Below are 22,803 nucleotides of genomic sequence, written 5' to 3' on the forward strand. Positions count from 1 at the left end.
TCACTGCTGTGCAAACGCAGGCCAACACGTGGGGGCCTCTGCGCATGTGGGGTACATAGACCTTTCCAAGGTAAATCCACTAGATATTGAGAAACAGGCCAGACTTCAGACAAATGCCCTGCCTAGTGAATCGAGGAGTCTACACAGCCCTACTGGGGACAAACACTTCCTTGGGAATTCCACTGGAATCCAGTTAGCAGTTGGCATTTTGACTGCGAGTACAGCCTTGCGGGGGGCTCTTCCCTCCTCCAGCGGCCTGCCCTGTACCCAGGTCACTGGCCTGTCTCTTACCATCCGTCAGAGTCTGGAAGCACATCTTGCCGCTGAACTTGCCATAGCCGGCCACGGTGCGGGCGCGCACCTGGACCACGTACACCATGCCAGGCCGCAGGCCATCGATCCGTGCAGTGTTGGTCTGGCTCCTGGCCATGGAGGAGTTGAACTCGTTGTGTTCCTGCAGAAAAGCAAGGGGAAGAGGTGGGCAGCCTGCTCCTAAGCATGCAGGCCCCTCAGTTCTTGTTCCTGCAGACCTGCTAGAAGTTGTCCCCAGCCCCAAGCCATCCCTCGAAACAGGGTCAGGCTGGCCTGGACCTAAAGAATGCCAAATCAGCTCTGGACCATGTGGTGGTGATGCTCTGAAGAGAGGAGTCTGAGCAAATGGCTGAGCTCTCACGGACTGGCAAGGGAGACACAGTCATTTTCTACTCCTTCCCTTCTGGGGTTCAGAGACAGAATCACAAAGCACATCCAGGTTTGCAAACCCACTCTGGTCTCTGACCTCAGCCGAAGCAAACTGGGTCACGTTCACACCCTACCCGCCTCTCTCTGTGTTGCTTCTGCTGAGTCCCGGTCTTTCCTCTCCTCACTCAAGATCTTCTCAGTCACTCCGCACAGTGGCTATTCTAGATCACTCCGTAAGGGCCCTCAAGTCCTTAGACAAGTGGCTTTGTGTCTGCTCACTCTGCTGAAAACTTGAGGCCTTTCTGGACTACCTGCTTCTGCCTTTGCTTTGGTGTGTGTCCGTCTGGGTCCCCGTAGTCTGAGTTCCTCTCCACCAGCATCTAGGGAGGACATGCCCCTTCTCCTGGAGAGCAGGGCCTGTGTCCTCACCTCTCCCACTATCCAGGGGGTCAGCCCCACCCTCCTGTGTGTCACTGTCTCCAGCACCTTCTGCCCTGCCCTCTGGAGTCTCTGTTACCTGCACACGTGTGTCCTCTGGCATGCACAGACCTTGCTTGGGTCTCTTCCTTCTGACCCTCCCATCCATCATGAGTGCCCTTAAAGGGTCCTTGCTTTTGCCATCCTTGCTGCTGATCTTGTGTAATATATGGTTTGCACCTGGACTTTTGTAGCCTCCCATCTTTTCTGCCATTCCCTCCCTACCGAAACTAAACTTCATTTGTACAAAAGATCTCTGGGGGCTTCCCTGGTGGCACAGTGGTTGAGAATCTGCCTGCCAATGCAGGGGACATGGGTTCGAGCCCTGGTCTGGGAGGATCCCACATGCCTCAGAGCAACTAGGCCTGTGAGCCACAACTACTGAGCCTGCGCATCTGGAGACCATGCTCTGCAACAAGAGAGGCCGCGTTAGTGAGAGGCCCACGCACCGCGATGAAGAGTGGCCCCCGCCTGCCGCAACTAGAGAAAGCCCTCACACAGAAACGAAGACCCAACACAGCAAAAATAAATAAATTAATTAATAAACTCCTACCCCTAACATCTAAAAAAAAAACTCTAAGGGATACACATTAATTAAAAAAAAAAAAGATCTCTGACTCCCTAAAGCTATTATCAGATAAAGACAAAACTCCTCAATCTCAGTCCATGGATCTTTCATAACAAAGTCAATTCCAATCTCTCACATCCCCCTAAATCGCCACCTTGCTGCCCCTCCAGGTACCACAGCCCTGGCCCCCAGGCCTTCGCTTAGGCTGTTTTCCCAGTTTGAAATGCCTCTCTCCAGGCCTCCTCTGCAGTCTCCAGGTTCCTTATGCTTATACCCCTCAAGGCCTCCTCTCCTAGGAAAGCACCCCTCACTATTCCAGCCCATGGACTCTCTTCACTGCTGCCCTTCATCCTTCCACCTAACCCTCAGCACTTTTGTGAACACCATTCCTGGTCTCTAATCATTCCCACGTGAGCATTGTGAAGATGGTGGCTTATCCTCCAGTGTGCAGGCACAGAAGTTTACAGTCTGGGTCTGCCCCTGTTTTGCACCATGAATCTTAGAGCAAAATGGCAACATTAGTGAAAATGGAGATCTTGGGTCACTGAGAAAGAGGTCCCGAGTCCCACGTACAGATCTAGGGCACTGTGATGAGTTCTAGGCACAGCAGTCCAAGAAGCATGGTGACAAATGAGAGGAAAGCTGATGACCAGAGGTCTGTAAGCCACATCCTTAGTCAAAGGACAGAAGAAACATGGGGAGTTGAACCAGGACAAAAGAATACAGCCCCATGATAAGAAATTACTGGGGTCTTAAAATATGAAGAAAGTCTACTTTGCAGAGGCAGAGATGACTGGATGTGTAATCATTCATTCATTTGGCCAGGCGGTCATATTGATGACACACTACCATGTGCTGGGCACAATACAAGGGCTGCAGGTACCAAGGCATGGTCCCTGCCCTTGGGTATGCGACATCGTGTGGTGTGGGGCCAAAAGCAAACAGAAGATGACAGCAGTGCTGAGTGAGTGACTTGGCAGAGGGCAGCTCAGGGGGTCCCCCAGCCTAGAGTGACAAGGCGGTTGAAAGGGGCTCCGAGAAAGGGTGACATGAGTGAGTCATGGAAGAGCAAAGAAATTAGCCCCATGGTTGAGTGAGGAGAGTGAGAACTGAATAGAATATCCCCTGAGAACAGGATAAAACAGGATAAAAAAAAAAAGCCCTAAAGGGCTTCAGGAGCCTGCAAGTGAGTGGGCATCTCTGGAGCATAAGTGGCATGGGGGTGGTGATGAGTGGCTTGGGAGCAGTTGTAAGGGACTCCAGGTTAGAGGCCAGAGCAAAGAGACATGTGAACGTTACAAAGAGGCCCACGCTCACACTAAGTGAGGTGATATCCATTGGCCTCTGTGAGAGACGGCCTGGGGAGGGACCACCTGTCCATCATTTGATCTACTTAAAAAGTAGGTGGATGGCCCCCCTCCCCAACCCAGCCCCCACCAATCAGGGATTCAGCAGAAAGAAGGTCATCCCCTCTAGAAGGGATGCCATCTAGAACTTTGGTCATTACTATCTTGACACGCTGGAGATCTGAAACTATGAAACTCTTAGTTCACCTTACGAATTAGGACAAAATCCCATTGCTACAAAATCCAGGTGACTGCCTGAATTCTCTGGTTTTACTGGAATCAGATGCAAGTGTGCACTGCTTGAAATAAGTGAAGCATTGGATGGGCAGCTCTTTTACTGAAAAATGTGTTCTGGTATATTGGCATTTGGATTGTGAGGACCAAACATTAACCCATAATCACTTTATCATCTATGCATCCTTCAAGAAGGTCAATGATTAAAATGAGTATCAGTCCTTGTTCTCTCAGAACCATTAATCAACCTCAGGCAAACAAGTGAGAGTGAAGAGCAGGGTTGCTTTTTGTTGTTGTTTTTCTTTCTTTCTTTTTTTTTTTTTTTGGTTGCTTATGACTGATTTCACAAGTGTATGGGAGACAGAGGCTGCAGCTGTTGAGGGCAGAGACCACATCTTCTTTCTCCATCCCCAATGCATAGCACAGGGCTTGCCCTGCCTGAGTGCCCAATACCTCTGTGCTAAATGAATGAATAAACAGCACACTTTGGACCAGTCATTTTAACCCATCGATGGAGCACAAGACATTGCCAGAGTCTGAAAGAGTTCCTATTAGAAAATGATCCTAAATTTGAAGGGTAGAAATTCCCAAGGCCTAAAGCAGCCCCTTCTCACCTAGACAGTTAATATGAAGGGTGAGTACACGTCTAAACACTTAGTCATTAAGACAGCCGAGGGCAGCTGTAGATGCTCCTCCCTTGGTTTGCCTAAAAGTGCTGATGCCAGGAGTGAAAAGTGCTACAAGGCAGTAAACAAGAGGGAATGATGAATGGAAACGTATTCAAATGGGGAAGAAGATGAACATGGGAGAGACCCTGGAAGTGTCATCAGCTCGATGGCATCTGAGCTCTCTATTAATGAGCTGTTGCAGGAGATGAAAGCCTCATTGATTCTACTCACAGCACTGAGATTGAAAGGTGTACCAAGCACAAACCATGAGTGTGATATGGAGCAGGAGACCTGGGCTTGGAGAACTACAGCCTATGGCCAGCTACCTGTTTTTGTAAATAAAGTTTTATTGGATCCCAGCCATGCCCATCTATTGACATCTATTGCCCATGGCTGCTTTCCTGCTACAAAGGCAGAGTTGAGTAGTCGGGCTAGAGACTCTATGGCCCACAAGCCTAAAATATTTACTACCTGGTCCTCACAGAAAAATGGTGCTGATTCCTGGTTTAGAAGAAGTAGTGCAGGATGGAGGAATGATGAGTTCAGTTTCTTTGGACTGAACCCAGGACATCTACTGGTCTGAGTTCTACTTGTGTTTGCATCTTCTTAAGACCAGGATTCCACAGCCTTGTGGAGCAGGGAGGGAAATCATTCTGGTTACAAGCATTTGGATTGAAAATTAAGATACAATCTCTTATTTCAGGCGGCCATGCTAATTCTCAGATCCTCAGCATTAGCACAATTGCATCCAGTCCTACACTGAGCTCAGAAATATACTGAAATATAGTAAAAGTATCTATAGTTCTAGTTCTGTGGTTCTCTAGCTGCGACCTGTGAGGTCATGGGTAAGTCATTTAACCTTTCTGTGACTTAGTTCCATCATCCATAAATTGGTTATACCTGGCTTTCAAGTATCTTTCTTTTATTTCTTTTAAGGATCAGAAGTAATATATTTGGCATATAATAGGCACTCAACATATGATGAATTATTATCATTGGGGCTATTATTTCAAAATACCCTCACAAGGCAATGTCCTTCCTTTAGACATATTAGAAGTGGTCAAGGCATGTAATGTATTTTATAGTCAAGCACTTTATACGTGAGGAAGAGTTCTATCGTAATATACCAAATGGCAACCAGTGTTTAGGAGAAGAATCTTCTGCGTCCCTAAAAACAGCATTCTATCTTCTGGGACAATGAATCCTTCACTGAGGTGCGGAAGCCCCCTCAGGTCTTGAGCTACTGTGCGTGTGTTCTGTTAATAATTGGTATAAATTACTGAGAAGTAGGGACAGGGCCTAAGATGGGAGAATAATCTTCCTTCATAGTGTCAGAAGTTGAGGTCAACTACAGTTTGTACAGGGAAAGGCCATGGAGGACTCAGGTGTGGGCTGGGGAATGAGGAGTCAGGGGACACAGGCATGAGCCTCATGGTTTCGGTTCTGCTCCTTTCACCCCCGTCCCAGGGTGAATGCCCTTGGCACGGCAGGTGAGGAGAAAGACCGGTGGTTTCCCATGTGTCCAGCCCCTTCCCAGCACCGCCCCGGGCTGCAGGGAAAAGAACCCAGGCTATAGACTCCCTTTCTAGCTGTGTGACCTGAGCAACTGGGCTTTGTTTTTTTCAACTTCTTTGTGCATTTGTTTCTTTTACCCAAAACAACGTTACTAAGATTTACTACACTGAGTTGTGAAAGGGGAGAGGAGATGATGTTTAGAAAGCCTCTGACACCCAACAGGGGCACGCTAGGGAGAAAGTATTATTATTTATCTGAGATGAGCCATCAGGCTCAAGTTCACGTGTGTGTGGGAAGGGGGGGCTGGGTGAGACCTTACTGGTGACTCTGACATCACACCATATATGGCCAAGCATAATATCCTACTGGACTTGGTCAATAGAACTAGGTCTAGGTCAACTTGAACTTGGTCTAGGTCAACTTTGGTGATGAAACGAGGCCATGTAATCAATAGGTCCAAATAGGTCCAAAACATTTTTGGATTGGTCCAACATTTACTTTGCTAAATGATAAAAAATATCTAGCAAATAAGGGTCCCCAATTCAAAGTTGAATGGATATAATGGCTGCTTATGAATCCATATCATTTGAGTTACCCCCAATTCCCTGAATTATCAGAATCAACTGTCTACAAAACCCAGTTTCTTCTAAATGAGTAGAAAGCCGCCTAACCCTCACCTTTCTTGCAAGTTCGGCTGTAATGGCTGAAGGGCACACCTCCTTGCAGGCTAGACTGGTGATCCACCTGAGCTTCTGCTTTCAGGGAGGTAAATTGGTGCCATTTTACAAGTGTGAAAACTGATCTAGAGTAAGTGGTTCAGTAATGGGACCATGGCTGTGTGTCTGTCAGTTATGGACGGCCCTGGAATCCAGGGCTCCCTTCCCAGTGCAGCCATGCTCCACTTTCAACACTGTCTCCATGTTGGAAGCTGCAGGTCTTCATCCCTGTTCCTCTTCTTATCCCCGCTGATGCACTGGATGATCTCACCCATACCATCCACACACTGGCAACTTCCAAATGGTCATCTCCAGCCCGTCCTCTCCCCTGAACTCCAGATGTGCACATCTAGCTGCCTGCTCCACATCTACACTTGGCTATCTCAGGGGAATTTTAGACATGGAGCTGAACTTTGGTCCCTTCCCTCACCCCAGACAGGCTCTGCCTACAGTGATCCTCTTCTCAGCCACTGGTGTTGCCATTTTTCTAGTGACTCAGGCCCAAACCCTCCCACATCCAAAACCCAACCTGTTGGAAATCTCATTGGTTTGTCTTTAGTTTATACCCCTGGAAATCAACTATGTTTCATCAGCCATCTGCTTCCACTTTGATTCAAGCCACCATCATCCTTGTCTTAGATGATTGTAATCTAACAGGTCTATTTTCAGTGGAAAAGCCTGAATGACCCTTTTAAAACGTAAGTCAGATTTTGTTTCTCCTCTGCACCAAACCCTGCTATGGATTACCATCTTATTCAGCGGAAAGGCTCAAGTTCTTAAGGCCTAACATGAGCACCTCCTCTGATTACCTCTCCCCTGACTACTATTTTCCCATTGCTCGTATGACTCCAGTCATGCCAGTCTCCTTCCTGCTCCTTGAACCAACAGTCATGATCTCACCTCAGGGCCTTTGCACAGGCTCTCTATTCCCCAGATGCCTGCTTCACAACACCCTTATCTCCTGCAGGTCTTTACTTAGAACTTACCTTCTCCAAGAGGCCCACCTTTACCATTCTATTTATTTCTGCAACCTACTCCTCCCCCAAACCTGACCCTCCTGACCCCATTTACCTTGATCTGCTTCCCCCCCCCCAATTTACACTCATTTTCTAACACACTATATGAGATATTTATTTGTTATATTCATTATTCATTGTCTCTCTCTTTCTGTTGGAAAGTAAGCTTCTTGAGGGCAGGAATCCTTGTTTTGATCACTAATGTATCTTAGAATAGTAAGTGCCAAATAGCAGGCACTCAATAAATACTTGCCGAATAATAAAAGAATAAATCTGGTATTTGCAAAAATATTGTGTTGGGTCAGTATAGAAAGTACTCTATCTTCCTGGGATTTTGCAAATGCTATAGATCACCATGGTGGAAGGAAAGCCCTGCTCCCCCCACAGATAGGCCAGGGGTCAACTCCACAGGGCACCATTTCCCTCTTCTTGGCAGGGCAGGCCCTGCTGTAGCCCCCAGCAGCAGCTGTGAGAGAGCAGTCAAGGGAAATAACATACAAATTTCTATTTCGATTAATTTCTATCTATCCTTTTACATTTCCATTTAAATATTTGAAACCTCCATACATAGCTCAGCACAGTAGTATATGCATATAATTTATAAATAAACAATCTTATATTGGAGGTATATGGTCAAAAACTTTGAAAAACACCAGTTTAGGTAATTTCCTGGTGGTACATTGGTAAGGACTCTGTGCTTTCACTGCTGTGGGCCTGGGTTCAATCCCTGGTTGGGGAACTAAGATCCTGCAAGCCATGTGGTACGGCCATAAAAGAAAAAGAAAAAGAAAAAGAAAAAGACTAGTTTTCAAAACCACAGAATCTTCAGAAAGTTCAAGGGACACCTGGTGGGTGTGTAGCATCTGCATTAGTATAGCAAGTATGTGACTGGGAGAATGGGATTAGTCCTGCCCATCCATGACAGCCCAGTGAGTGGTGCAGACAGCGGGGTTGGAAGGTTCTCTCTTGAGTTGGTACAGAAAGTGCCTGGGCTTTGGAGGCCTTTTCTGGGGCAGAGCTGGGAGCACTCTCAGGGAGCCTCTGATCTGTGTCACCAGGTTCCTCCCCCACTCAGGACTCCCTCCAGCCTGTCTCCCTGGGACCTCAGCTGACCACCACCCATGGAAAAGTGGCTGGCCCTGGGTCTTGCAATCCTGCAGGCAGGGCTGGCTCACCTTCTCATAGTACCGGATCTCATAGTCCAGGATGATGCCATTGGGCTGCTCCGGCTGCGGCCATGACAAGGTGATGCTCCTCATGGTGGCACTGACCTGGTGCATGATGGGGACAGTGGAAGGGGCTGCAGAGAGAGGAAGAGACAGGGCAGATGAACAGACCCTCGATTATACGAGAAGTGCTGTCTTTCAGAGACAAAGAGGCAGAGAAATGTCATTGGACATTTCTCATCAACTAAGCTGGATCTATAGAACTTTCTGTGGGTTTTGCAGAACAAATGGAGTTTGGGTACCAAAGGAGAGAACAGGTGACAATTTAGGACAGGAGAACATGTGTGAGGGTAGGGAACAGAGTGGACAGGAAGAAAAAAGGTTTGACCAAAACAAGAGATGGCTGGAGAAATCACAGGAAAACAGTGTGGGGTGGGGAAAGTTGGAGACAGGCATGGAGGATGTGACCAGCAGGACAAGTCCAGGCTTCAGGCAGTGGGACAAGAGGCGCGATGGAATGTCTTTGAGCAGATGGTGTTGAAGGAACCTCAGTCTTGCAGGAATGGGCTGAGCCATCACAGAGAAGAGGATCTAGAGGCAAGACCTGACAGAGAGAGAGTCGAGCTGGTCAGTACAGAATTGCTGTGCAGTGAAAAGGAACATTCTAGCAAACATCTCCTTCTGAGACTGCATGGAAGATTTTGCTGCATTTCCAAAGGAAGAGAGGTGGCATCTCTCAAGAAGACATGAACACAGACCAAAAACAGAGTTCTTGTAGACTTCTGTCAGAGTTTTCCAAATGAGGACATTTGCTGTTGAGAGCTCACAAATATAAATGAAGAAATGATACACAAACCAAACATTTGGAAACAGAATAATAATTCCAAAATCTGTGAAGTGCTTCCAAAATCTCTCTTTAAAAAGAATAATATTTATTTCCCAATTCAACATTTTTCACACAGTGTAAGTAAAATGAAAACAGTCTGGAGATAATAAATGAGGGTTGTCTGTCTAGGAGAAGAGGCGGGTGATGGATGAGGCTGCAGTCTGCGCTCTGCTCAGGGGCTGTTCCATTTAGTCCTGGCACTTCTGCAGTGATGAAGATCGCTTCCTCACACGAACTCCACTTTACAAGGCTTTCTCTGGGGACCATGGCTGAGTGACATTTACTATCCTGGATTTAAGTTAACAGATTCCCCTGTAAGACCTGAAATTACAGAGCACGGGTACCGGGTCACAGGCAGTTCCTCATTCTCCACGATCCACGGACTCTCAGTGAGAACCTATTGCATGAGGCCCCTGGGCCGGGGTGGAGACGCAGAGCTGTGAAGATACCCACGGTCCAGGGGAGCCGTAAGGAGAGCACAGAGTGAGAGGTGCTGTGATGAGCCCTTAGAATTGCAGTGTCTGCCTGGGACTTTGCCCAGTTCCCATTAGAGACCTCATCATGGCCGTGAAAATGTGCCCCTCAGAGCTCCTACCCCTGGGAGCATAATTGCCTAATGACCCCAGCTGCTGCATTCTGCGATCCATCACTGCATCCACGCAGAGCCCACTTCCCACATGCTGCTCCCAGCCAATGACTGAGAATGGCGGGGATGCTAAGGCAGGTCCGTTCCTGACTCTTCTGATGGGCAACTTCTGCTCAAATACTGCCCACTGGATATCCCAACACTTCCCTGTAACTCGCGGCAGTCTAAGACTCTTCCCACTCAATCCTCCTTCCTTCTCTCTCTCCTTCAGAGGGATCAGACCTTCATTGTGGTCTGATAGCTCTCCCAGCCTCCTCTGGCTTCCACCCCATTTCCCTAGTAAATCTGATCCCATCCGATCCCATCTTGGTGTCTGCTTCGTGGAGGACCTGAGTTGATGCAGTCCTGAATCCCCCTATCAAGTATTCCCTGCCCTGCCCTGCTGCATTCCCAGGGATGGGAAGCTCACTGCCTCCAGTAGCTGCCGCTCCATACCTGGATACCTCTCACCAATTTGCATGTCTTCCTTATTCTTATCTAAAATATGTCTTCTTCCTACCGGTCTCAGTTCTGCCAAGTGAAGTAATATAGTATGTTCCCTCTTCCACAGAATGGCTTGTTAAATAGCGAAAGAAACTATTGAGGTCTCCCCTGAGTTTTTCCTGCTGAAAAGAATGGCCAGATACTATGAACATTTCTCCCATGATATGCCGGCACCTGAGGTGGCTTTTTTCCACACGGGGCTCATGTTACCTAAATATCTTTAGGCATAAGGCCCAGAGGTGAACCCAGTTCTCTCACTGCTGTTTGAACAGCAAAGATTAGAGTAAAACTAATATCCACCATGATCTGTGTACTATATATCTATTAATATGACCATTAACCTTTGCTTCAAAAACATGTCCCTGCTATTTGATTTCTTTTTTTTTTTTTTTTTTGCTGTACGCGGGCCTCTCACTGCCGTGGCCTCTCCCGCTGCGGAGCACAGGCTCCGACGCGCAGGCTCAGCAGCCATGGCTCACAGGCCCAGCCGCTCCGCGACATGTGGGATCTTCCCGGACCGGGGCATGAACCCGCGTCCCCTGCATCGGCAGGCGGACTCTCAACCACTGCGCCACCAGGGAGGCCCCTGCTACTTGATTTTGAAACCACAATCAGTATAACCTTTAGGTTTTCTCATGGTATGCTCCTCACCTTTTATCTGTAGAGTTGGCTTTTAGCTTTGACTACAGGGATTTACATGTGCCTTTATGGTGCAAATTTGGCCTATGAGTCTGGTAAGTTGAAATAATTTTTGATCCTGACTCAACCATCAAATGCATCTTCTCTTCCTCCCAACTTAGGATCATGGCCCAGATCCATTAATCAGCTATTTAAACAAATATTTATTGAGCATCTGTCATGTGCCAGTAATCGTTCTAGGTTGTAGAGATTCCCTAGTGAACAAATTAACATTTCTTGCCTTCATAGAGCTTCTTTTCTAGTGGAGGGATTCAGAGACTAGACATAATAAATAAATACCTTACAAGGTATGTTAAAAATATTAAGTACAATGGGAAAAAATGGAGCAGAGGAGAAGGGATACAGAATGACAAAATATAGGAGGCCAGCCAGGGGAAGACTGCAATTCTGAGTCTTGTGTTTGGCCAGGCCTTGTTTGAGAAGTAGACGCAGGAGCACAGAGATGAAAGAGGACAGCGGGAGCCAGGCGGATGCCTGGGAGAAGAGCATGTGAGAGGGAGAGGCCAGGGCAAAGTTTCTGATCTGGGAGCATCCTGGTGTTTCAGGGAAACAGAAAAGAGCCAGTGGGACTGATGCAGAAATGAGGTCACAGATGGTAGGGCCCCCAGAGACACTAAAAGCGGATGTTGGCTTCTACTGAGAGACATGGGGACCATGGGAGGGTTGCAAACAGGGGAGTGACATCATGTGAGTTACATGTTACCAGTATCACCCTGTGCTATATTGCTAATGGAGTGCAGGGGCCGTGTGAAAGCTGAAAGAATAATCCAGCTGGAAGATCATGGTGACTTGGACCAGGCTTGGAGTGGTGGAGGTGGTGAGAGAGGAGATGGTCAGATTCTGAATATATTTAGAATATATCTCAGTGGCTGTGTTTCTGGTCTGAGCAGCTGGAAAAGTGGGGTAGCCATCGACTGAGATCAGGGACGACATCGGTACAAACAGTTTGGGAGGAAAGAACAGGTGATCCACTTCGGACCTGCTGGCTTTAAACATCCAGTATGCCCCAGAGGAGATGCTGGGTAGGCAAATGCATGTTGAAGAGGTCCAGACTGGAGTTATAAATGTGAAGCCATCATATTTCAAAGATATTAAAAGCACTGGAAATGACAGAAATCACCAAGAGAAGGAGCAGAAGAGGATATATAGTCTAAGATTCAGGAGGTGATGGGAAAGCCACCAAGGGGCCTGAGAAAGAAGGCCAGTGATGTGGAAGGAGAACCAGAGAGTGTGATCGCCTAGAAATCAAGCGGCAGTCAGCCTTCCCCGGAGGACAGGATGTGTGAGATGCCACTGTTGAGTCACCATAGTGAAACTAGGCAGTGAGTATGGATTTAGTACAGGTTGAATGGTTAACGGGGTGCTTGGGATTTTTCTTCCCAAGGCCTGTGTGCACTGTGCAGAGCCCCAAGAGAGGATGAAGGAGCTTCAGGAAAGTGAGGCAGTGTTCTGGAGTCAGTCTGGATGGTTTGGGATCCTGCTGGGCCCACCAGGATGGATGGGAACGGCCCCTATTAATCCTCCCCTCTCTACACTATCCCCGGCTACTGCCCACCACACTGAAAGGGCTGCCCTTTCAGGCCTCTGTGGAAACACGATTCAGTTGACAAGTTTTTTATCATGTCAGTGTCATATAGGTTTTCAGGATCCTTCTGCCTCAAAAGCTGAAGCATCATGTATTAAAAATTAGAAAGTTTAATCCCAATGGCCTGAGGATTTTTGGTGGGCTTGGTTCTTTATTTTGCCTCTAATCCCTGGAAAGCCATCATTCAAAACTCAGCATATATGCCAACCATTGTGCCACGCCCCTGCTCTAATCACTCAAGGCAGAAGGACAAGTAAGAAAGTCACAGCCCTGCTTGAAGGTCCCATTTGGGGTCAAATGGCAAAGAGGTAAGGTGATCCAGATGCAATGGATAGTCAAATCCACTGAGAGGAGTGCCCCTGTTATACAGGTGGCAAGGACCTCCCAGCAGGCCAGCAGCAGCACACAGATCCAGGAGAAGCTGCCGGAGGGTGACAGTCACCTCCGCCAGCATTTCTCAGATTTATGGTGATGACACCATCGTCACGGGCCCCCTGGCAGGCCATCTATTCTCATACAGGTCACTCTAAATGTCTTACCTTTTAACTGAGATGGGATTTTGCACAGGGGAGAAAGTAAGAAAGTATCACGCCTCCTCCCTGAAGATCAGAACAGCTTACATTTGGTACTCTGCCATCAGTGATCACCTACAGTGACAAATGCTTTTTTCCTTCTCCAAGTGCAAATGCCACCTCTAAGTCTGGTGTTTCACATGCAATAAAACCTTCAGACAAAACAAAATAAAAAAGAGCTCAGGTATCCACTCAAACACCAACTTCTTTTAGCAAAACTAAGGCAGACTAAGACAGGAAGGGAAAATTAATTCAAAGCAGCAGCCCCTGGGACCCCTGAATACAATAGTTTGAACAGTATGTCCTGGCCAGCTGTGTTTTCTCCATAAACCAACCTGCATCCTAAGATGAAGGGACAGTTTCGCTGAATGCTTGAAAGAGTCTCCCCCTCACAAGCACACAGAATGTTTTTGACTAAATTAAACATTTTACAGAGAGAAGGAAATGAAAGTTATTAAACTTTAGCAAATAAGCAAATATAGACCTTTCTTTAGAAAAAATACGGACAAAGGATTAGTTTAGGAGCTATTTGGAAAGAAGGTACTGAAGGATCAAGAGAGATGTGTTTGCAGACATAGAGACCACTGGTGGTTGACAAGGGGGAGGGAGGGGAGGGGAGGGTTGGACTGGGAGTTTGGGATTAGCAAAGTATTCACGTAGGATGGATAAACAACAAGGTTCTACTGTATAGCACAGGGCAACTATATTTAATATCCTGTGATAAACCATAATGGAAAAGAATATGAAAAAGAATATATATATGAAAAGAATATGTAAGAAATATATATATGAATATGAAAGAATATATATGAAAATAATATATATATGTATAACTGAGTCACTTTGCTGTACAGCAGAAATTAACGCAACATTGTAAATCAACTGTACTTCAAAAACTTTTTAAAATGAAAGAAAGAAAGATTTGTTTGGCCTAAAGAGGCGGTGCTCAAAAAATCCAAACATAATCAAAATTGCCCTGCACTTCTTTTCAGCAAAATAAAGAGGCTGGCCCAACAGGAAGCCAGAATCCAAAGAGGACAGTGGAGAAGCAATGACAAGTGTCCTGTCAGGCACTGAGGAAAATCTGTTTGAGTGTTCAACCAGAATCAAAACCAGGAGTGTGTAAAAGTCACACACCTGTATTGTTCACAGCCAATAATAAGAAGCCCTTTAAATGTGTCAGAAGCAGAAAGAGACTTAAACGCCATTGGTCAAAGGGCTTAGGGATGAAGAAACTGCAAACGCAGGTGGAGTGAGTCCTTTGTCTCTGTTTTTACCAAGGAAGACTTTGGGGAGAACTTCCTCCCAAAGTGCTTTTTTTTTTTTTTTTTTTTTTAACATCTTTATTGGAGTATAATTGCTTTACAATGGTGTGTTAGCTTCTGCTTTATAACAAAGTGAATCAGTTATATATATACATATGTTCCCATACCTCTTCCCTCTTGCGTCTCCCTCCTTCCCACCCTCCCTATCCCACCCCTCTAGGTGGTCACAAAACACCGAGCTGATCTCCCTGTGCTATGCGGCTGCTTCCCACTAGCTATCTACCTTGCGTTTGGTAGTGTATATATGTCCATGCCCCTCTCTCACTTTGTCCCATCTTACCCTTCCCCCTCCCCATATCCTCAAGTCTGTTGCTTTTGAAGCAGACAGATCTAAGATAGTATATCACATACAGCAGCGAGAGTGCACAGAACGTTCTTGTCTGAACTGACAAGGGAGATGTGGATAAATTGCAGGGACAGGATGGCCCCAGCTGTAAGTTATGAAACAACTCACCGGTGACATGGGACAAGTATCAGCCCAAACTAGTCACAGGTCACTGCCAGTGGTATCACGGATGCAGCCTGGTGGACCACCACCAGCCCTCCATTTGTAAGAAGGGCTCCAAAAGAGATCATAAGGCCTGCACTCCTGTCAGAGTCAGGCTGGGTCTTGGGATGGTGGCATGAATCTGTCTGCAAGTTAATAACCCCAAATCTGGACCCTGGCTCTTAATGTGTGGAGCCTTGATTTCCTATCTCAGGTTCTCCTGGACCATACAGTTTATGTTTATGACATTCCTTGACCCTTTAATTTAGTTACTGACTCAGTCATATTCAAAGTTTTCTCTTACTCATTTTGTTTTCCTTATCTGATAGGGGCATTTTCCCCCAATGATTAAGCATCTCAGATTCCAAAACGTGAGAACGAACTGATGCTTTTCTCCTAGGACAATTACTAAGTTCTAAAGCATTATCTTTGCTTATTAAAAATTAGTTCCTAATGTCTTCATTGATTTTTGTGTCAAAATAATTCTTTCAACAGTTATCACCATAATCCATTTTGGGATATAATAAATGATGTTAAAATATTTTATTTAAGACGTCAAAAGTATTATCAGTAGTTTTGAAGGAAAATAATAGCAAAACACACATACATTCAAAATTAAGTTGACCTATTGGAGAAAAAAGTTTGAAGAGGCTATAAAAATATGGAACTTGGATTTTCAGAGTTCAGTAAATCTCATCTAAAGGGGAAAACAGTGTTGCTCCTGCAGGTGGAAATCATGCCAGGGACAGTCTTGCTGTGAGACTACCCCTTACCTGCCCTAGAGCAGGGGTGAGGGTCACAGCTGAGTCCCCTCCGCCTGGGCTCAGGTAACAAGCCTAGCAAGTGTCCTGGAAGACAAACGGTGTCTCCACTTAGGAGGCTTTCCTGTCTGAACTTCCCAAGGAGGCCCACGGAAAGGGCAGCCCACTGCCTCCCTCACAATAACTCATGCTGGGTCGGTTGGGGAGCTTTCCCCTGTCCTTCCATGGGGAAAGGTTTGTGGGGTGGGGGGAGGTCCCCACAGTGACCCCTCAGAGTGATACAGCTGCCCCACCAGAACAGTGTGCATCTGAGTGTTATCGTCACTTCAGCCATCCAGGGCATTGCTGTTTCTCGGACAAACCTCCATCATTTGATGAACATTTGGGATGTTTCCACATTTTGACTATTGTGAATAATGCGGCTAAGAACATTCATGTACAAGTTTCTGCATGGACCTATATTTGCATTTCTCTTGGGTATATACTGAGGAGTGGAATTGCTGGATCATATGGTAATGCTAACCTCTCCTACTCTTTCTAGAATAGCATTTCCCAGCTAAATCATCCTTGGACTAACCACCTGCAATCTACACCATAGATCCCAGCTGTGAGGAAAACAAGGGGGGTGGTAAGGAATAGTAAGGAGCCAAGGGCCCCAGCCTAGGGAAGTAGAAATTAGCAAAAATAGAGACGGACTGTGCTCAGGGCTCTAGAGATGTTGCAGAGAGAGGAGGGCTCCTATTCTGGCTCTGCCATCTGCTTACTCTGTGGTGTTGGGTTAAGGTTACTTAACTACTTTGGGCCTCAAATTCTTCAACTGTAAAACAAGAATATTAACCCTGATGTCATGAGGTTTTCAAGTGTTCTGAGGATGTGCCCCGTGTGGTCCATTGCTTCTTCCAACTAGATCCAGTCTGCTAGCACAGGGGACTTGGCAACCAGCCCAAAGTCTCCTTCTGGGTCCACCACGGTTCACAGATGCAAATCAATCCGTGGGCATCGTTCCCCAAAGTAAATGTGAAGAGCACAATCCAGTGACAAGCCTTGGGTATTCGTATGATAAATATCTTTGAGGAGATAAATAAACATGTTAACCCAGTCAGAGTGGAGTGATGAATAAGAATGGGCTTGGAGAAAGGGAAGGCTAACAGCAGGGTTCCCGGAGGTGGGTGTGATAAATGCTCCAGGAGGAAGATGGTTTCCTGTAACATCTGAAGATGACCTGAAGTTTCTCTGGGACTTAATCTAGGAAGTAAACAACGGGGTGCCTTGTCCTTGAGGACAAGGAGAGCTTGTGACTGTGGGGAGGGGCTGAGGCATGGCCCACCCATCCGATGGTGTGACTCAGGTCCAGGAGTCAAAATGTTCCCTCGGCTCTGTGCCCACCTTTCTCTTGGTCTGGTCACTGGCATTGCCTTACACCTAATATCCTGTCCCAGATCCCTTGTCCACCTCTGGGCTTCTTCAGTTTAAAGTATACTGCAGCCAGATTAACTGTCCCAAAGCTCATTTTACTCACTTCTGCTGATGCTCAAAAAACTTCAATGGCTCCTCATTGGAAAAAAAATCTCAACTCCTTCTCTAACATTTTACAGTGTGGCAGCCACTGGCCAGTCCAGGTGTCTCCCATGGTTCCCTCTAAGGAGCCCGCTGCTCTCATCTCACTGTTCCACTCACTAAGTCTCAGCAGAACCCAGCTTCAGGGATCTCCCACTACGGCCACCTCTCTTCATAACCCCACCAGCCTTCAAAGGTCCAGATCAGGCCACACACTGCCCTGGCTTAGCCACTCCAGACCATGCCCACCAAAGTGTCCCTTCTCTCCTCCCAACTCAAAGTCCTTACTTTTAATAACTCTCATGGGGCTGTAATTACCACCTTGGGACACAGCACACTGGGATCTAACTTTCCAGGTGATCATCTCTGGTCTCCATCACTGGAATAAACTCTTTAGGGCACAAGTCCTATTTTTAGCTTCTTCCCATTGTGTTAGCCCCTAATCGATGTTCAGTAAAAGTTTGCCTTTACTGGGATGGCTGCGGGCTCTTCCCCAAAGGTGCTGGAAGTAAGAAGGGTCGGAAGATCACACAGTTGCACCAAACATGGACATAGGCCTTTAAAGGAGAAGGATGTCGGGGGAGGGGAGGCGGGGTTGTGATTCTGCAGCCTGTACCTGGGAAGGAACGTGGAGTGGGTCTGAACACAGCAGTCCCAGGGCAGTAGGGACAGGAGTGCTTCTAGACTGCAGAGGCAGAAACTGGGGAGGCTGGGGCCATTCCCATCTCACTGAGATGTTTCAACTGAAAGGTTACCTTAACATGAGTGGTTTTCTAACTTTTCTTTTTAAGCTGTAAAAGCCTTTCTACCAAGAAAAGATTCCCTGAAGTATAAAGTGTGAAGCAGAACATTGCAGTGTTGCTCTGGGTGAATCAGAAGCAGGGGTCCCAGAGCCCTGAGGCTGGTCCATTTCCTATCTCCCCAGCCCAGACTCTGAAGGTTTCATGGAAAGATCCAAAACTTCTAGGCAGCCTCCAAAATTCCCCTTGAGACCTCAGATTAAATTATGTGAGTTCCTAAAAGGCATGGGTCTCAAGGTTGGATATGAGGAGTTAAGGGTTGTGGGTTATCTTTTTCCTTATATGAAATACATCCTTAGGAAAAAACTAAAATCTGTATTTAAATGTCAGGTAAAGACATCAGGCCCAATAGTACTGATGACAGAGAAGAATAATTTGCACACAGATGAATTGTGCAAATGATGAACTGTGCATAGAAGAATCTTGTCTCTTCTGACATCCGTATTCTAGGAGAGAACTTTGTTGAGAAGGTACTGCTTAGATAACAGGTTCCGCCTCTGTTGATGAAAACTCATTTCATTGCACAAATACGCTTGAATTTTACATCAGGAAGCCTGACTCAAAAAATATTTTTGGTGCAGTAACACTTCTGGTCAAAGTAGATTAAACAAATAAGTAATTAGTTTGGAGACTGGGCATGACTACAAAAGCAGAATTCATTATTTTTCTAATTGTTTTCCCCTAGTGTGGACATTGGCTTCTTTGCTTTTGCTCTGGGCTGTGCCTTGAGATGGCCCTGACAACCCTTTCCAATCTCCTTCTCTACCTTGAGTCCCCTGGGGACAGAGGACTGCTCTGGGTGGGCGGCATTAGTTCGATGCTGTTGTAGAATATTGGCTGAGTCTCGTCACAGGCTCAACCAAGTGTGAGTGGGAGAGAAAGTGAGGGCTTCCAGCCTGGGTGGCTGAGTCAACCCCACCCCCTCAGAGGGGCTCCTCCCTCACTGGTCCATCCACTAAGGGTTTTGTTCTAAAAGCCAAGGGAGCCTGTGACATTGGGCGTTGGGGGCTGGGGGCTGCTCTGGGTTTGTGGGTTTACAGCAGAGGCCCTCGTTTTTGATATTGCCTCTGATTGGGTGTGGGTTCTTTCTTGGGATCATCTACGTGACGCTGCTAGTTCTTAAAACATACTCCCAGATCAACATCACCTAAGAACTGATAAGAAATGCAGAACCTTGAGCCCCGTCTCCGATCTACTGAATCAGAAACCCTGGAGGTGGGGCCCAGCCATCTGAGTTTTAACAAGCCCTCCAGGGGATTCTGAGGCAAGTTCAAGTTTGAAAACTTTGTCTAGAAATCTAGAAATCAGAACATTACATTTTATTTTTTAATTTAATTTAATTTAATTAATTTTATTTCTTTTTTTATAAATTTTAATTTTATATCTTTTTAATTTCGTTGCTGCATGCAGGCTTTCTCTAGGTGCGGCGATTGGGGGCTACTCTTCATAGCGGTGCATGGGCTTCTCACTGCGGTGACTTCTCTTGTTGCGGAGCACGGGCTCTAGGCGCGCGGGCTTCAGTAGTTGTGGCATGCAGGCTCAATCGTTGTGGCTCGTGGGCTTAGTGGCTCTGCGGCATGTGGGATCTTCCCGGACCAGGGCTCGAACCCGTGTCCCCTGCATTGGCAGGTGGATTCTTAACCACTGCGCCACCAGGGAAGTCCAGAATGTTACATTTTAAAAGGACATCTGATGTTATTCAGTTTTCTGTCAGTTCTTACCATCTATGGATTACAGTACTGAGGGTAAGAGAGAGAAACTTCTTCCCTATGTCCCCAGCAGGCTAGAGCAGAGCCCAAATTAACCTGGTTCCTGTCCCTGAGACGGACACTGGCTCTCTCTCCCTTCCCCCTACACTCAAGCACCCCGCATCTTCAGAGCCCCTGGAGGATGCCCAGCATGTGGAGGGGTGTGGTCAGGGTCACGTCGTTCACGGGTGGGTGCTGCCCTCTGGGACCCTTGATCCCTTGGAGAGATCAGGGGTCCCAGCAGAGGTGGACGTGAGCAGAGCCCTGTGCCAGGAAGATGAGGCATCCTCAGCAGTGTGTTCCTAGGGCCCCTCTGCCCCCGGGTCACCCCTGCCTGGCACTTTTCCTCTGTTCCTTCTTCTTCCTGGGGAAACCAGAAGGTGCGCCAGTTAAAGGGAGCAAACCTGAATGCTGTGCCCTGTGGCAGCAGGAGGCTATGCAGGGGTGTGTGAGAGACGGGAATTCTTGTCAGGTGATTCCAGTCCTAGGCAGGCACCCCAGAGTGGCTTTGAGGGTGCCTGGGGCAGGCCCATCAGACTTCCTGGTGTGGGACCAGAGCAACGGCAGCTCTGGTTTATTGAGTGTTTGAGCACAGAAGGAAGTACTGGGAAAGCCACAGGAGTGAGCAGAGGACACCCTGTGTGTCCCATTACTCCTGGCTCTCGCCCACAGGGGTTCAGTAGGGCACCCACCACCACCTAAAGCCTGACATCACTGCCACTGCCACCAGGCAGGGGAGCCGCGCCTGCAGCCACTGTGACTGTCCCCCCTGGGCCCGGAGGTCAAAGTCTTCTGGCCTCAGGGATGAGAGCCCGCCTCCTGCAGGGCACTGCACAGCTGGAGCCCTCCCTGCACCCCCATCCCCACTACTTCCAGGGCCTCCTTCCTCCTCCACCACCCCACACACCGCTGCCCCAGGCCCTCCAAAACGGCTGCTCAGGAGCCCAAAACTCCCCCATGGCCTCCACCTGGCTCTTCTCAGAGCACTCCCTCCACGCCCTCTGCCCTGCAGCTCTCTCCAGCGTGGCAGTGTATGACTTCATGCCCGGCACATCTCAGGGTCAGGAGGTGGGCTGTGCTCTCCACTGTTGCTCACCACCTCCCCGTCTGTCCACATGCCGGCCGGGCTGTTGCTCCCTGAGCCTGGGACCACGGCACACTACTTCCCACATCACTCCCTGACTCACTGAAGCCTTGGGCTTCCATCTCTATCTTCTTCTCAATCCCAGCCTCACCCTCCTGTGGGTGACTCTGATGCCCACCTGAACAGCACACGCTCACACAGCGCCACTACTCTTCCATGTCTGACCCTCCCCACCAGACAGTTGGACTTGGCCTCATCTGAAGGTGCTCCAGTTTCAAAGCCACATGTTCAAGTATTCTTGAATGAAAGCATCCTGCCTGGGGCAACCTCTGATAACTCTCCCCAGCCGCTGCAGCCTCATCTGGCTCTCTCCACCTTTGTCTCTCCATAGCCCTCTCCCAATTCATATCCCGCATCATCCAGCTTGGGTTCCATTTTGCAATAGTGTAATTGACGATACTCCCCTAAGCCTCAGGCGTGAGTTGCCTTTATCTTTCCATAGGATACAAGCAGCAAAACTCAACCCGCGAGAGACCCACCATCCTCTTCCTGTAGGGTCTGCTCTGAGCAGCCAGGCACTGCTGAGAAAGCCACAAAACAGGGCAAATGGGCAGCTTTGTAAATAAAAGATCACCAACTTCAAATAAGCCTTCAAAACACTTTCTGGAAATGCTGAATTTCTCTGGTCAATTCCATCTCCCATTCTCTGGAGTGGACTGCCTAACTTTTTTCCTTCTCCTTAACCCTTCAACCCCAGCGTCTCCTCTTTCACTCTCAGCAACCAAGCTTACCACCCACCTACGGAGAAAATAGATGCCTGAACGTCCAACTGCATCAATAATATCGCGACTCGGGTGCTCAAAGTCTCCTCAAATTGCGCATGCGCAAAACCGAACCCACGGTCCCTGTGCACTTCTGGGAGCCCGCGGCACATCTCCCACGTAACTGCAAACCATCCGCTTATTCTCCTGCTTTGGTTTCTTTGTTTTCCATGTCGGCTGCCTGCAAAAGCCCCCTGGGAAACCTGCTCCCTGAGCCAGACTTCCAGGGCCCTCCCTGGGGAGCTGTGGGCCTGTGGGGACACGGTTCCCCTGTGCTCCCTGAGGCAGCACCCACTCAGCCTCCCAAGCCCACCTCCCTGCTGAGCTGCGGCTCCTCCTCAGGAGCCTTGGGGCTGCCTATTTGGGCCTCAAACCTTGGCGACCCTCCTGCAAAGCCTCTTTCCTTGCCCTCGTCCTCACTCCTTCTAGGGCATCAGATGAGACAACAGACACCAGGGGGCCCTGTTTCCAACCAGCCTTCCACATACACACCTCCTCACAAGCTTCCTTACACACATGCAAACCCGTTCCTGCGAACCAATGCCAGCCCACTGGGTTATGAGGTGCCACCAGACTGTGAGCATTATGTCAGGCCTAACAGGACTTCCTGGGACACATAGGACACCGCACTGAGGTGCAAGGGTTACTGGAGCAGTGAGACCTGGTGTTTTCCCTCAGGAGCCCTCAGTCTATCAGGAGACATATGGCCCATGCACACAAAAAACTCCTACACATTCAAGAACTCATGCGCCATCCTTATAACTAGTACCACTCAGAGAAGGACAAGAAACACATCAGGGGTTTCTATGGGGCAGAAGGGCTCACTAGGCATGCTTCTTCCCCTGACGTCTTCTGGATACATAAAGCATTTGTTCTGTCCAGAAAAATAGAAAGAAAGAAAGAAAGAAAGAAAGAAAGGAAGGAAGGAAGGAAGGAAGGAAGGAAGGAAGGAAGGAAGGAAG

The 22,803-nt window shown here is 47.8% G+C and overlaps 1 protein-coding gene across 1 annotated transcript in view; it reads right to left on the reverse strand.

Moving 5' to 3' along the window:
* EPHB1 (EPH receptor B1) overlaps positions 1–22,803 on the reverse strand; it is a 428,767-nt gene that overhangs the window by 84,803 nt on the left and 321,161 nt on the right. Inside the window, exons 6-7 of the mRNA XM_029215290.1 lie at positions 8,397–8,521; positions 292–454 (exon numbers count right to left, since the gene is read on the reverse strand). Coding sequence (XP_029071123.1) covers positions 292–454; positions 8,397–8,521 — 288 coding nt within the window. The remainder of the gene's footprint in view (positions 1–291; positions 455–8,396; positions 8,522–22,803) is intronic.

This window comes from Monodon monoceros, unplaced genomic scaffold (genome assembly GCF_005190385.1).
Source record: "Monodon monoceros isolate NGI ecotype Baffin Bay Population unplaced genomic scaffold, NGI_Narwhal_1 Super_Scaffold_11, whole genome shotgun sequence".
NCBI classification, from domain to species: Eukaryota; Metazoa; Chordata; class Mammalia; order Artiodactyla; family Monodontidae; genus Monodon; species Monodon monoceros.